We start from the raw sequence: 16,878 nt of genomic DNA on the forward strand, positions 1-16,878 counted from the left end.
AATTACACGATATATCCTGGATATTACATCCTTCTCCCCTTAAAAGGATTCTGTCCTCAGAATCTCCTAAGAAAACAAATGAGGGTACTTTTCTTTCATATCACTTTCTATCTCCCAGGTTGACTCTTCAACCTTTGGGTTTCTCCACAATAATACTCTTACTAGCTTTACCACTTTATTGCTTAATACTTTTTCTCTTTCCTCTAGAATTTCTATCGGACTCTCTACATATGACAAGTCTGCTTGAAGCTCTATTGGCTCATATTCTATTACATGCCTGGAGTCTAGATTATACTTCTTAAGCATCGATACATGAAAAATATTGTGAATGTGCTCCATGTGCGGAGGTAACGCCAACTCGTAACCTACTTTGCCGACACGCTTTAAAATCTCAAAAGGTCCGACATATCTTGGGCTCAGCTTTCTTTTCTTTCCAAATCTCGTTAATCCCTTCCGCGGTGATACTTTTAGTAATACCAAATTCCCTTCTTCGAATTCCATGTATTTCCTTGATTGATCTGCATATTTCCTTTGATGGTCTTGTGCTGCTATCAATCTCTTCTGGATAACTTCAACAACTTCATTTGTCTGCTGCACTAATTCAGGTCCAAGTATTTTGCGTTCTCCTACCTCGTCCCAATACACTGGAGATCTGCATTTGCGTCTGTAAAGAGCTTCGTAGGGTGGCATCCCAATACTGGCGTGATAACTGTTATTGTAAGCAAATTCTACCAGAGGTAAATGCTCGTCCCAACTTCCTTTGAAATCAATAGCACAAACATGTAACATGTCTTCGATTGTCTGGATCATTCTTTCACTCTGGCCGTCCGTCTGTGGATGGTAAGCCGTACTCATATTCAGTCTCGTTCCCAAACATTCTTGAAAACTCTTCCAACATCTTGAATTAAATCTTGGAACTCGATCAGATACAATAGACACAGGAACTCCATGACGAACTACAATTTCCTTCAGGTACATATGGACCAACTTGTCGAGTGAAAATCTTTCATTTATAGGCAGAAAATGAGCTGACTTGGTAAGTCCATCCACTATAACCCAAATGGCATCATGATTAGCTTTTGTCCTTGGTAATCCAACTATGAAATCCATGGCAATATGCTCCCACTTCCATTCTGGAATCTCCAATGGCTGTAGCAATCCACTTGGTCTCTGGTGCTCTACTTTAACTCTCTGACATGTATAACATCTGCTAACCCATTCCGCAATTTCCCTCTTCATATCTGGCCACCAATAATTTTCCTTTAAATCTCTGTACATTTTGGTACTCCTTGGATGGATTGAATACCTTGAATTATGAGCTTCCTGTAAAATTTCATTCTTCAACTCCGTTACTGGTGGAATCCAAATTCTAGAAGAAAGCCTAAGAATACCTTGATCATCCTTTTGCATGCACAATTCTTCACCTACCAAACGATTTATGTCCTGATCCATTACTTCTTCTTGACACTTCTTTATCTTCTCTAACAACTCCGGCTGGAAAGTCATACTATACACTTTTACTTCATCAGGCTTGCAAACTCTAATCTCCAATTCCAGTTTCTGAAAATTCCTTATATATTTCTTCGGGTACTGATAACACATTTAACTTTTCTTTCTAACTTAACGTGTCCGCTACAACGTTTGCTTTACCTGGATGATAGTTAATCGTACAGTCGTAATCCTTAATCAATTCCAACCATCTCTTCTGTCTTAGATTAAGCTCCTTCTGTGTGAATATGTATTTCAAACTTTTATGATCCGTGTAAATCTCGCATTGTTCTCCATATAGATAATGTCTCCAAATTTTCAAAGCGAAAACTATAGCTGCTAGCTCCAAATCATGAGTAAGATATTTCTGTTCGTATGGTTTCAGTTGCCTTGACGCATACGCAATCACCTTATCATGCTGCATCAGAACGCATCCGAATCCTTTATGAGAAGCAACGCTATAGATTACGAAATTTCCTTGATCGTCGGGAAGTGACAAAACAAGTGTCGTGATTAATCTTCGCTTCAATTCCTGAAAACTTTCTTCACATTTATCGTTCTATATAAACTTTTCATTCTTCCGTGTAAGCTTTGTCAATGGTGTGGCAATCCTTGAGAAATTTTGAACGAATCGACGATAATATCCTGCTAATCCCAAGAAACTTCTTACCTCTGTTGGTGTTCTCGGTCTTTCCCAATTTGTAATTGCTTCAATCTTCGCTGGGTCCACTTTGATTTCTTCATTACTGACTATGTGTCCTAAGAACTGAACTTCCTGTAGCCAAAACTCACACTTCGAGAATTTAGCATATAACTTCTTTTTCCTTAAAATCTCCAAAGCTGTTCTTAAATGTTTTGCATGATCCTCTTTCATCTTTGAATATATCAAAATATCGTCTATAAACACAATAACGAACTTATCCAAGTATTCCTTGAAAATTATATTCATCAGGTCCATAAACGTTGTCGGGGCATTTGTCAATCCAAAAGACATTACTAAAAATTTATAATGTCCATACCTCGTCCCTGAAAGCTGTCTTTGGTATATCTTCTGGCATAATCTTTAGTTGATGATATCCCGATCTTAAATCAATCTTGAAGAAGTACTTGGCTCCTTTCAATTGGTCAAAAAAATCATCAATTCTGGGTAACGGATACTTGTTCTTGACTGTAAGCTTGTTGAGCTCCCGATAGTCGATGCACAATCTCATGCTTCCATCCTTCTTCTTGACAAATAGTACCGGTGCACCCCACGGGGATACACTAGATCTGATTACTCCTTTCTCTAACAACTCTTGCAATTGCTTCGCTAGTTCTTTCATCTCAACGGGCTTCATTCTATACGGGGGCTTGGATACTGGTTCTGTTCCAGGTGCTAAGTCGATTGCAAACTCAATTTCTCAATCTGGAGGAAGTCCTGGTAACTCATCGGGAAACACGTCTGGAAATTCATTTTAACGATTGCTTCAAGTTTTGCTGGCTCCTGACTTCTATCAATCACATATGCAACGAAATGTTCGCATCCTTGTCGTAGTAACTTCTTGGCTTGAATCATTGTTAAGAACTTCTTTGCTTGCTTCTGGCCCTTGAACGTTACTATCTTTTCATCTGGCGTCTTCACCATTACCTTCTTATTTCGACAATCTATTTGGGCATCGTGCTTAGATAACCAATCCATTCCTAAGATAACGTCAAATTCTCCTAACTTAAATGGTATCAAACCTACACAAAACTTACTACCAGAAATCTCAATCTCACAATTCCCACAGACTTGATTAACAGATACACGTTCTTGATTTGCTAATTCCACAGTCATTATTTCATTTAAATACTCAACTGGGCAATTTAACTTACTAACAAAATCTTGAGAAACAAATGATCGAGTTGCTCTCGAATCTATTAACACTTTGGCACATAAAGAATTCACATTAAGCGTACCTGCCACGATATCAGTATCCTGGATAGCGTCCTTCACAGACATATCAAAAACTCTAGCCCTTGGAGTCTCATTCACTGTTGGGGTAGATCTCATAATCCTCAATGCATTACTGACTGGGGCTGGTGTCTTGCAATCCCTGGCTATATGTCCTGGCTTCTCACATTTAAAGCACGTAAATCCAATGGCTGGAACATTCACTACTGAATTCTGGATAGGCTGATCCTTGTTTGTTGGCTCTCTCACTGGCTGATTTCGGCACTCCCTCGAATAGTGCCCTTTCTGATTACACTTGAAACAAACTACATTCAACTTATTACAAACTCCTCCATGTTTCTTCCCACATACCTGACAATCAGGAAAAGTTAATCTCAACTGATTCGGCTGATTCACACTAACTGGACGGTTGCCCTGGCCTCCGTCGCCTGCATTTTGTCTCTTAAAATTAAAATTTCTCCCTGGCTGAAACTTGCCATTCTTAAAATTTGGAAACTTCCATGGTTGTGACTGACCTTCATTCCCTTCAAATTTCCTTTTCTTACTTTCTTTTTCCTTCTGTGACATCTCACTCTCTGTCTCTGCAATCATGGCCTTCTGTACAACTCCTGCATAGGTATCCAACTCAAAAATGGCTACCTTCCCTCTGATCCATGGCTTCAGACCTTGCTGGAATCTCTTAGCCTTCTTCTTGTCAGTATCCACATATAAGGGTACATACCTTGACAACTCTTCAAACTTACTTTCATAATCCTCCACCGACATATTTTCTTGCTTTAACTCTAGAAACTTCAGCTCCCTCTGATCCTGAACAAACTGGGGAAAATATTTTTCTAAAAACAATTCCTTGAACCTCTCCCAAGTAATAATATCTGTTCCTTCCAATATCTTCACAGTCTCCCACCAATAGGTGGCCTCATTCTTCAAGTAATAACTCGCAAACTCAACCTTCTGATCTTCCTTCACCTTTACTAAGGCAAATGACTCCTCGATTTCCTTTAACCAAATATTTGCTTCAATCGGTTCTAAGGAACCCTTGAATTCTGGTGGGTTTACTGCCTAAAAAGTTTTGAAAGTTACCTGGGGATTGGTCTGTCTTTGTTGTTGTTGTGCCAGGTGAACTGTTTGCTGGGCCAAGATTTGGAGAATCTGGGCTATTGTTGGGTCTATGGGTCCTGGGTTCACATTCTGGTTTGTATCATCTTGGTTATTATTGTTGTTGTTGTTGGTTTCTTCATTCTGGGTGTTGGTGCGGGTATTTCTTCTGGGGGGCATTTTTCTGTAAAGAATCAAATAACTTATTTAGCTTTTAAATCAAATTCTTTGCATAAAAGAAAAGTTTTGTAGAACAGAAATATCTCTTTTTGAAAACAGTTGTAACAGTTGAACTAAGTAAATTGCATGCTTCTTTACAGAATATAAACAGTTATGGGAATAGGGTACATGGTATCACAGGGGTATAACTGGTGCAATAAATAAGGTAAAGTAAAACAGGTGCAGTAAAGTAAATGACAATACTGGAAAGGAAAAAGGTACTGATATATATAGATCAAAAGTTTTAGGTAGTACAAGCGTAAAGATGCTTCGGAAACAAAAGCAAAAGGGTACAACAAACCTACTCACTAGTCAGCAGATCTAGTCTATAAATACAACCCAAAAGTCTACTGATACATACTACACACTACTGTACATACTATACAACCATAATAACTATGGTCAGCATCTCCATTTCTGGATCTCTGACTCATGGCAAGTCTGGACCTCCAATCTCCTCAAGCTCCTCTAGAACCCACTAAGCCCACTCCACTAGAAAATCAGTGGGTGATGTCCTCATGAGTAGCCTCAGCAATCCTCACAGCAGCTGCTCTACGAAACACCTGAAGCCTCTCTCTCTGAGTCACCTCTCACCACTCCCAACCTCTCTGGTACGCATGATATGTAATAACTCCTGAATCTGACCCTGTAGAAATCGCTGCTCCATAAGGCAAGCCTCAAACTGATGATATGGGACATGATAGGAAGAGAACTGGAAAGGTACTCATGTAACTGAATGACCAGTAAATCATGAATCAGCAGGTGGGGGTCCTCTGATAAGTGGCCTATTCCTGGGGGTGGAATAGCCTGCAATGGTACGGGCTGCAACACAGGTGGAGGTAGAATAGCCAACACTGGTGGAATAACAGGACGTGGATCTGAAGATGGTACTCCAACTGAGCGCTCTGAGTGATCAGCTAATACGGGGATGAAGGAGTCGGCCATCGCTGCTATCTGAAATCATATCGCAATATAAGAAACTCAAACCACTGACGCGAATCATACTAATACATATTATGCTTGTAGCACTCAACCTCTCAACGTTCTATTTTTCTATTCCTTACTTCTAATCCTAACCATCTACCCATTCCCGTCAACCTAGGCTTGTGTCAGTAACTTATAACCTGTAGCTCTGATACCAAACCTGTGGCGCCCTCCAAACCCGGGTCAGAAGTTTGGGGTCCACACACACACACCTTATTTATAACCTGCTTATAACAATAATAAAGATAATAATAATATGCAGTGACCCTACTTACCAACTACCACGGACCGCAACAGGTTAAAGTATGCACACAAGCCAATCACATGCTTATATTACAAACCGTCCAAATCCCAACTATTCAAACTCAGAACTGAGTATTAAGCATTATTACAAACTTTTACAATCTTAAATTATCTCAAAAGATGCCTACTAGCTTAACTCGATCAACCTGAACCCCTACCTCTCGCGCTGGACTGGGGATCCTCGCTACCAACTGGTTCATTCTTAACTAGAAAAGAACATAAACAACATCGCACAAATGAGCTAACTAGCTCAGCAAGTCGCAATGACAAAACTGAGAATAATGATCATCAAGTGAAAAGGTTATGATATCAAGTGAACCATGAATTATGATTTAGAATTGGATATTATATTTTCATTTTAAAAACCAAGGTTAGGCTGCTAATCAGTCACGCACTAACCCCGAGCAAAGCACACAGCACTGCTCTAACTACTGGATCCAAGGCATACATTGGCCTAACTTGACCATTAATATGATTTGACCACGAATCTGGTCCACAATTTTATAAAAACAATCCAATTCTATAATAACAGAATAAACAATGTAAAGCAATAAACAGAATCATAAACAACATTGAATGTTCGATAAGGAAATGGTTTCAATCTTTACAAGGGATCAGTATGGCAATTTCAAAGCTTGACTGTTAGGTAATGAAAGAATTGGATAACAAAGGAATCAATGTTTCAGGGTTACCAGGAATTGGCCTTTCAAAGCATAAGGTACAATGGTTTAAGTATGTAAGTAATTTGATTCAGTAGTTTGGTATTTAGTTTGTATATATTTATCGAGTAGTATCGTATATTTATGGTTCGTATTTGGGTGTACAACAATCAATGGTTTAAAAAGAATAAAGTTTACGGCTCAAGATCAATAACTGAAATCAGGGTTTTGGGTTCAGTGCTTCAAAGCACTTGCAATATAAAACATAACTATCAACCAACTACAATATATCTCGAGAAAGTTCAGAACACTTTTCCTGGTACTAGCTTGCTATACTGCACTAACTTCCAATCACAACTGTCTACTCCTCAACTATCTGTTTCCCTTTCATACGCCTTGCCTCTTCTTCTCACATATCATAAGCATCTATCAATACTCAACTTATACGATTCTATTCGAAACATAATTCTATCTACCCTTCGTTTCACCCAAATCCGATTAACGGATTGAATGTTACGCTATAAACAAGTAAACACCGAACATATAGACCGACAGTCAACCAACAAGTCACATATAGCACATAACATGTCAAACAATCAATGATATATCATTTATAAAGAAGTCTCGGGTCATAAACAGGCTTTCGGGTATTTAAAATAATTTTTAAAACATTTTTCGGAATTAAAACGGGTCGTTGGATCAATTTCAGAGTAATAAACAAGGTTCGGTAGGCCAAATCTGGATTCAAAACAATTTTATAATAATTATCGAGCCTTGAAAATAATTTAAAATAATATTTTAAAGCTCGAAATTATTTTTCGGAATTTTTAAATCATTTTTAAATAATTAAATCTAATTAAATAATTAATTAAAATCAATTAATAATTAATTAAATCAATTAATCAATTAATTTTCGAATTAATTGATCAATTAATCAATTAAATATTAACTAAAATTAATTAACGAATTAATTCAGATTTATTTTTAAATTAAAAATAATTTTTTGGAATTAAAATAATAATTTTTGGAATTTTCAGAAATTAAAAACGGATTTTTATAATTAAAATAAATATAAAATATGATTTTTAAACATTTTTAAAACAGGAATCCTATTTTTGCAAACTCTGGAAACTTCAGGGACCAGACTGCATCGTCCCCAAAAGTCCAGGTACTAAACTGTAATTTTACAGGGGGGTCGCCGGAAAACATTCTGTTTCCCCGGACAAATCGATCCAGGGATGCTCAGGCCACCACCACCTCCAGATCACATCTACACAATACCAGGAACACAACCATGCCATCAAATCACTCAACCCATCCCTGAGTTGGCCGGAATTTGGCCGAGAAGTTCGCCGATTTCCGGCAAACTCTACGTAAACTTCAAAACTCAACTCCCTTCGATTCAGACATCCTCTGTTAACGAGCTATATACCAATCGATTACAAATTTTATAAGAAACACAACCCACCATAATACAACAGCTGATAACTCCTAGATCAAAAAGCCCTAAATTTCAATTAAGAACATTCATACGAGTTATAAACACTAATTTCAAAATTCAAAAATCAAACTCAATTTTGAACATGTTATTGAACTCCAAATCAATCATATAATATATCAAAATCATCAGGGAAACAAGCTCTACAACATGCAATCATCAAATCATTCGAACAATCATCCGAACAAAAATTCATATTTTTAATCAAATTAATTCGAAAATAAATAAAAATATAGAAAAATAAACCTTGATTTTTGCAGTTCTGAAACTTGAAGAAACTGATAGAACACTCTGAGACCTTCGATTTTGTTACTCGAGCTTTCCAAACAGAAATCACTAACACCTTGATTTGTTGGTTTGATTCTCAGAAAGATTATATGAATATATGGATTTTCTCTGGAAATTTATATAATTACTGTCTGCAAATGATTTTGGGTACGAAATAAAATACGGTAAAGGCTATTTATAATTACGGAAAATTAGTATCCCATTGGATCATTCCGGATATAAAATGGTACGTTTATTTATAAAAACTGATCCAAACGGTACCAGGTTTTCGGGATAATTATCCAAACCAGTACAATTTGTACTACGACCTTGGTCTCAGCGCCCGGTTACACGTATTACGAGGTGATAATTAGTGATAGTTTAATAAAAATATCTCATTTATCGAAAATACGGGTTTTATTGATTTACCGAAACGAATAATGTATCGAAAATGTTAGCGCCGGGACCCGCGCAGGACAAATCGTACGCCGGATCGAAAAAGTCGAAACATGGAAAATGCTCGAAATATTGCAATTAGGTTAGGAAGGAGTTCTCGGAAGAGTTTCGGGTTATAAAAACGTAAAAACGGATGACGTCGGTTGATTCCCGATTGTATAAAATAGTTTTTAAATACTCGGAAAAGGATTTTATAAAATCTATATATTTCCTATAAAATCATAAATCAACATAAAAATAATTAGGAAGATATGACAATTATCTATATTTTATTTTGGACTTATAAAAATTAAAATACTTAATTAATATTATTTTTAAACATCTAAACACATATAACACTTAACAATTAATTCACAGAAGTAGATACTGAACATACATAATAATTATCTATTAGCAAAAATAATTACACGATATATCCAGGATATTACAGATACAGTTATTAATGATCTTCTGTTTGAGGAGAGTACACAAGAACCTTCACCAATGATTGCTGAAGCAGCTCATATTCCTCCGGCCCCACAAGAACCATCAGTTCAAAGTACTGATGCTGGTCTAGTGCATTCTCCTGACAAATCAAATCCTAATACTACAACAAATCCTGATGCTGACCAATTTTCAATTCCAACAGCTTCTACTGATGATTCATTGTTGCTAGCTAGTTTGTCAAAGCATCATGATGCATTGTTTATTCCTCCATTGTCATCATTGCCACTTGAGGACTCACTTTTAGGTATTGCTTTTTTTCCTCTGTTGTTCTCAATTTTTGTATGATTATAAATAGTCTCTTACTTGAGGTTACCTCTATTTATATGACAAGCATTCTACTCCTCTCAGCCCTCTCTTATTTCTTTGAAAAATGTGTGATTGTGCATTTCTGTGAGACTGTGTGAAAATACTATGTGAGAAAATCAAATTCTGAGTGGCATGTCTCCTGTACTGGCAAAAGGAGAGGTAGTTTTGAGAAAAGAATTTTATAAGGTTTTTTCTTTGCTTATAAACTTTCTTATGTGAGAAACATATTACTCTTCAAAGTAATATATTGTGTGAGAAGTGATGAGATCACTTAAAAAGAAAAGAGAGATTTAGGTGTTACAAAGTTTTATATTTCAAGATCTCATCAGAAACAGATAATTATTGCTAAGGATACTCTTAAAGGAAAAGCAATTCTCCCGAGCTCTGCAAATTCTTCTGAGGGTCTGTCTTGCTCTGATTCTGATGAAGACAGTGATCCTGATGATCCTGACACAGCTCAGCTAAAGACTGCTATTGATGCATCTAAGAAGTCCAATGTTGGTTCTTCTTCACATTTCAATGTTGATCCCTCTTATTACAATGCTGATGTTGAGCATTTTCGAAAGGCTGAATGGGATTTTGCATGGAGAGATGCGCAGACTTCTATCTCCTCAGCTGTTGGTATGCAACATGTTCACAGGGTATATGATGGACTTCAAAACCCTGACCTTATATTGCATCTCAAGGCTTCTACCATCTCTGTGAAAGGAATTATCTCTGAACTTGCTGCTATGAAGACATCTCATGCTACCTTGCAGAACAAAATTGATGCATTTATGATTAATCTACTTACTTCAGCTGAACTCATAAGTGTGAAGAAAGCTGTTAGAGCTGTGATTCAATCTCAGCAAAGCATGGATACTCAATTTTCTTCCTTGGAAGATAAAGTGTCTTCAATGGCTGATAAACTGGATGATATGTTTTCCTCTTCTTTCAAATCCTGATTCCAAAAAGGGGGAGAAGATAGCTGTCACAAAATGTACACCTGACTCTATTCAGTTGAAAGATAAAGATACTGATGATGATGGTGATAAATATCCAGTTGCTAATGTTCAAATTGCTCATGATGCTCAACAACCTCAACATTCTAAAAAATTTGGTTCAGGACAAGGAAAGTCTACTGGTGCTCATGAAGTTAAGCACAAGACTAATGTTGATACTCCTGAAACTGGTGATGTTACAATCTCTAACATAGCAGATGCTATAGGATTATTTTTTCCTTACAGACACAAGGAAACAGGTGAAGAGATTGTTCTGTACTACAAGGATAAGAGGTTTAAGCAAAAGAATGCCAGAAGTGCTCTTGGGTTGATAACTGAAGAATTTCATGATCTAACAACTGAAGAAGCAGTTATGCAACAGAAGCAGTTAATGGCTCAAATTGAAGCTGAAGCAAACACCTCTAAAGGAATAGGAAAAAGAGGTGGAAGAACTACAAGAGCCAGAGGAGAAGACTATGATAGAGTTGAAATATATTTACTATCTTCTTAGAGTTGAGGACAAAGTCACCAGAAAACTGGTCTTCTATGATACTTGAGAGTATCAGAAGAAGAGTCATGAACAAAGAAGACAAATATAATGGTGATTATGTTCCTATGTACAGAACTTGCACTGGTCAAGAAATGAAGATGGAAAAGGGAGTTGCGGTTACTAAAGTTTTTCTCAACAATCCTCAGTTATCTTTCAGTCCTGATCATGAAGATGTCAGCTTAAGCTTTATGTTAATTGGTGATCTTGAAATAACTAAGTGTTCGATTTCTAAATTAAGATCAGCCATTTATCAGCTTGGAGAAGATACGGAAGAGAAGAAAGAGTTGAAGAAAAAGCTTGTCAAAGTCTTTCAAGACAAGGGGGAAGAAAGGTTAAACAATTTTTTGGAAACAACTGTCAGTTATCTTAGGATACTGAAGTAAACCTTATTCCTTGTACATTTTGTAAATTGGTTTTGGCATCATTGAGAATGGAATTTATTATTCATTACATTAAGCATAAATTGGGGGAGATTGTTACGTGCTGATTCTCAATGATCAGGAGAAGTTCAGGATCTGGCTATTTTGGATGTCATCAGGATTTTATGTGCCATCAGGATTTGATGCTCATCAGTATCTGCAGAACATCAGTATTTGAAGACAGTCTGTTGGGAAGATTAAGTATGTTCCTTATTTTGAGGGATGGATATCTGTTCATTCTGAGTGATAGGACTTTGTATATTCAGTTAGAGATATGTATCATTTTCTGTTAGTAATTGATAATGCATATCTTAGACTGAATTTGTAGCAGCTGTGTATTATATAAACTACAGTTTAGGTCATCACATAGTGATTAACTCGAGCATTGTATGACCTAGCAGCTCTCAAAAACATCAGTATTTCTTGAGAGAGTTTGTACCAGTTTTTATCAGAAATATCAAGAACTTTTATATTTTATACTTGTTCGAAACATTTATATAATTGTGTCCAACCCCCCTTAAACAATTGTATCTTTATTGGGCAACAAAGACCACACCCTTAGGTTAACTTGAATCCAATGATCTATATTATTTGTTCTATTTAATGAAAACAAACTTATATTGGAGTAATAATACTCATATGATCATTTTCTCGGAACCTTCTACCTTTTATTCGTATTCTATATTACAATAACCATCATTCTCTGCCACATGTAAACCTTCAATTTATTCCTATGATCTACCAAATTAATAACTATATAATATCATAAGACTCCACTTCGACAATATATGTAAATTAAAGATAAAGTAGTTTATATATAATAACATTTTTACATTCATTTAAACACCATCTATTATTTGTATTGCTTTCTTAATTTATCTTAATTGTCATGTTGCGATGTCGGTTTCTTATATATGTTGAACATAATATTATGCGATCATTATGTTTTGCAAGTTATAACAAAGTGTTCTATGAAATGTTCTCCATATATAAAAATTTAATGTTCTGCAAAAAAAAGTATTTTGCATGTAAAATAATAATGTACTGTAATGGGAATAATGCGTAAAACTTAAAATATGCAAAAATTATGAATAAAATAATTACAAATATAACATTACAAATGAAATAATGTGATTAGTCTCCCAATCTATGATTTGATTTGATGGCTGTGATTTACTCTCGAACCTAATACTAGTCTTCAGTACTGTACCTAATGAGAACCACAAATAATATGAGGTATGAGGGCTGAGTTCTATGGAGTCCACCTTTTTATCGGAGTCCTCGGAGTCCATCTACGTTCTGCAAATAAAATATATTGTAAAACGTGTTATTTTGCAAAACATGTTACACAAATAGCATAATTTCAACAAAATCATGCAAATCTCATATATTTACGGTACAATATGTATGTTCTGCAATATGTTCTGCAACATGAACATTTATGTTCTGCAAACTAAACATGTTTTGTAGAATATATATTTTTGCAATGTTCTGCTTGTAAAATGTATGCAATCTACAAGATTTTTGATAGAATAGTGATGTTTGTCGAAAAATAATATGTTTTGCAATATTTTAAGCTATATTTTACTTGCAGAACATATATGGACTCCGAGGACTCCAATTAAAGGTGGACTTCATAGAACTTTACTCATGATTAATTAATCTTCACAGCTCATTTTAAATTTTCATTATAATCACCTCCACATCTGTTAATCTTATCCAAATATTTACCTTCCATCATCATATTCTTTCTACACGATCACCGTACCGCTCCACTTTCGGCTACCACCTGCGACCACCGCCTTTCATCATCACCTAGAATCATTAACATTATCAAAATTAGCAAATTTAAATAAATTCACCACAACCATCATGTTGCCACCACCTTCAACCACCAACTTCGACATGTTGGCATTGGTGTTGTAGAAATCATACTTTAATAATTATATTTAAATATATCAATTGCTCATAATTTATAATTATATTTAAATATTATAATTATAGTTTGGGATTGATGTTAAAAATTGTTCTGTGTTTTTAAAAAAAGTGCTTTCGAAAATAGTGTTGTAAAAATCAGATGACTGTTTGGTAATTTTTTTGATATATATATGTTTTGATGAAAAAAATTAAAATAATAATATTTTTGGTAAGGATTTGATAATTAAATCATCATCTTCTTCCAGCAAAAGCTGAAAAATCAACTTTTTCTAACATCATGGAGGGCTTGCTTTCTTTATCAACGACTTTTATGCGCAAAACACTTTTCCGATAAACAGCTTTTAAATTTTATCAATAATTTTTTAACTGATTTTCAACGAAAAGCTTATGTTGCTGTCCGCAATATCAAACACACGTGATCTTTTGTTCATTTATTTGTTAACTCTCTGACTGAAATATTGTGGGTTAATTTCGGGTTAAGTTAAAACACTAAAAATTAAATAAAATCAAATATTAAAGTGCAAACAAATGAAATTCTTAAAAATTGGTCATTTCGGGTCACTTTCGGGTTGAGCGGGTCATGTTCGTGTCACTTTCGAATTTTTTCTGAGTAAATCGAGTTACGAATTGAGTCGGGTTCATATCGGATTTCGGATCGTGTCCTATATTGCCGCTAGGAAGAGTAAATCTTTTTGAATGTACATGATATTCTCCAAGTTGCTTGCTGGAGACCTTTTTTTTTCTTTTTAGCTCTTTAAAAATCAATTGCATAAATTTAAATACAAATAAGAGAAATTTAAGATAAACAAAATTTAAATAAAAAATAATTACAACAACTAAAACAAGATAACATATATTTTTTTATCTGATTAAAACAAGATAATAAGACATGGACACATTTCATATTTTTAATTTAAATTAGAAGTAAATTTTAAACAAAATTTTATAATATTAAAAATAATCTCTGAATCATGTATATATAAGATATGGAGTACTTTTCCAATTCAATAATATATTTTTCTCAAAAATTAAAATCTTTCACTCCGTTTATTTTCAATCAATCAAAATATAAATATACTTTAGCATCACTACGAATACACCTCCATCTTGATAAACCAAACCCTAGCCTATAAATTTTTAAATTCGATTCAGAATGAAACTGAGGCTCAGATCAATTCAAACAAATCAAACACTTAAAATTGAAATCCCCAATTCATCTTCTCTGTTAAATCTCAAACAAGCCCTTTCTTTGCAGATCAGTTCATCTTGTGATTCAATTCATTTGTCTCTAAATCGTAAAGAAGAGCTTGGTGGTGAATCTTCTCAACAAACCCTACAATCCCTTGGTGTTATATCAGGTGATCTTCTCTTTTTCTCTGTTAATTCCAGTTTTTCATCCGACCCGACCCGACCCGAAATTGAAAAACTTCAAGATTCTGTTGATATTTCGGTTGTAGAGTCTGAAAATGTTGTGAATATGAAGGATGAGAGTGTTAATTTGAATACCCATGATTTGAATTGTGTGAATTTTGATGGTGAAAAGAGTGCTGATTTAGAAACCCTAGAAAAATTGGGTGATGAGAAAGAGGGGAATTTGGATTTGGGGGATACCCAGATGGGGGAAAGTCAGGAATTGATGGAAATTGATGAGGAGGTGGTTGATTTTGATGTTGGGAAGTCGTTGTCTGTTCCGGGTTTTTTGAGGAAAGTGTTTGTGGAGGAATTAGGGGATGATGGTGGTAATCATCATAAGTTAGTGGTGATAGCGGTTCATGCGGTTTTATTAGAGTCGGGTTTTGTGTGTTATGATCCTGTTACAAATTTGGTGATCAAGGGTTTTAATTTTCATGAGAAGTGGCCGTCTACTGCGTTTGTTATGTCTATGAGGTATACTTTGCCTGAGATTGTGAATCGTGATTGTGCTAGAGGTGATGGAGTGGAGACTGTTGTGTTGAAGTTTCAGAGCATGGGAAAGTTCTTTAAGGTTTATGGGTCACTTTCTATGGGTTCTGGGACGCATTGTGTTTGCGTGAATGAAGATCAGTTAGTGCCGTTCTTGAATCTTATATGGGCGAATTGTGGGTCTGTGAGTGGAAGTAATGAGAATGGTGCAGTTTTATTTACTGACCCTGCGCGTGAAGTTTTTGCATTTTGGAGAACTATGAAGGATAAACTAGCGTTGCCCCTATTGATTGATCTGTGTGAGAAGGCTGGTTTGGAACTTCCTCCATGTTTCATCCGGCTTCCAACTGATCTTAAGCTTCAGATATTGGCATGTCTTCCTGGTGTGGATGTAGCGAAAGTGGCATGTACATGTTCAGAGTTAAGGTACTTGAGCTCGAGCGATGATTTGTGGAAGCAGAAGTTTGTGGAGCAATATGGGGATGCAGAACCATCTGAGGGAGGGGCTCTTTGGAAAGAGAAGTTTGCCAAGGCTTTAGAGAAGCGGAAAAGAAGGAGAACAGCTGCTGGTACATTTTTAATGAGGAGGGATCGTCATCCGTTTCCTGGTGTAATGCCTGGTTCCTTTCCTGGACAATTTCCTGGTCCGTTTCCAGGACAATTCCCTGGTGCATTTCCAGGTCAAGTCCCTGGTATTATCGGTGGCGATTATGACATGTTACCCCCCAGTATCTTTAGGCCCCTTCTTTTACCTGATCGAGGAAATCCTAGGTTTAGGAATCTGTTGCCTCACAGTAATCAGGGAGAATTTGGTAGGCTAGGTTGACTTGCCTGGCAACTCTGTTTGAGTATGTTTCAGTAATTTATTTATAGCTCTATACTACCCAAGTTTTATTAAAATGTTGTTTTATGTTTTTCTCAATTGTATATTTAAGTTGTGCATTTCTTGTGATAGTAGAATATTATTCTTGAGCAATTATATATACTTGTTCCAGTGTTCTAACCTGATGACTAGTTTATATTACATCTGTTCCAACTTGGATCAGCAAACATTATATTTGCTAGTCTAAATTGCATGTCCTCTGTGTGAGGGTATTGGTATTTAGCATCTTCTATTGTGTATTCCACATGGTTAGCTGTAAGTTGAGCTTACGTAGTCACCGTGTCTCAATGTAATTTGAAAAGCTACATCTTTGTGTATACCAGTTGTGGACCGGGTGGCTCTCATGTATACCTTAGTTTGAGTTTGATATGCCTTTCTATGCTTTCTTTCTTCTTTGACAGCAGTATGTTTCAGTAATTTATTTATAGCTCTATACTACCCAAGTTGTATTAAAATGTTGTTTTATGTTTTTCTCAATTGTATATTTAAGTTGTGCATTTCTTGTGATAGTA

At 35.7% G+C, this 16,878-nt stretch overlaps 1 protein-coding gene across 1 annotated transcript; it reads left to right on the top strand.

Annotated features, from left to right (window-relative positions):
* The first annotated feature begins 14,626 nt into the window (after positions 1-14,626).
* LOC141684234 (F-box protein SKIP22-like) lies at positions 14,627-16,697 on the top strand. Its single transcript, XM_074489103.1, has one exon. It carries the CDS (start codon positions 14,735-14,737, stop codon positions 16,307-16,309), a length of 1,575 nt encoding a protein of 524 aa, XP_074345204.1. The 5' UTR covers positions 14,627-14,734; the 3' UTR covers positions 16,310-16,697.
* Positions 16,698-16,878: the final 181 nt, after the last annotated feature.

This window comes from Apium graveolens, chromosome 9, assembly GCF_009905375.1.
Source record: "Apium graveolens cultivar Ventura chromosome 9, ASM990537v1, whole genome shotgun sequence".
Taxonomy (NCBI): Eukaryota; Viridiplantae; Streptophyta; class Magnoliopsida; order Apiales; family Apiaceae; genus Apium; species Apium graveolens.

Bases quoted from the DNA above. Each gene is read 5' to 3' on its own strand.
- LOC141684234 (XM_074489103.1), top strand. From the start codon at position 14,735: ATGAAACTGAGGCTCAGATCAATTCAAACAAATCAAACACTTAAAATT.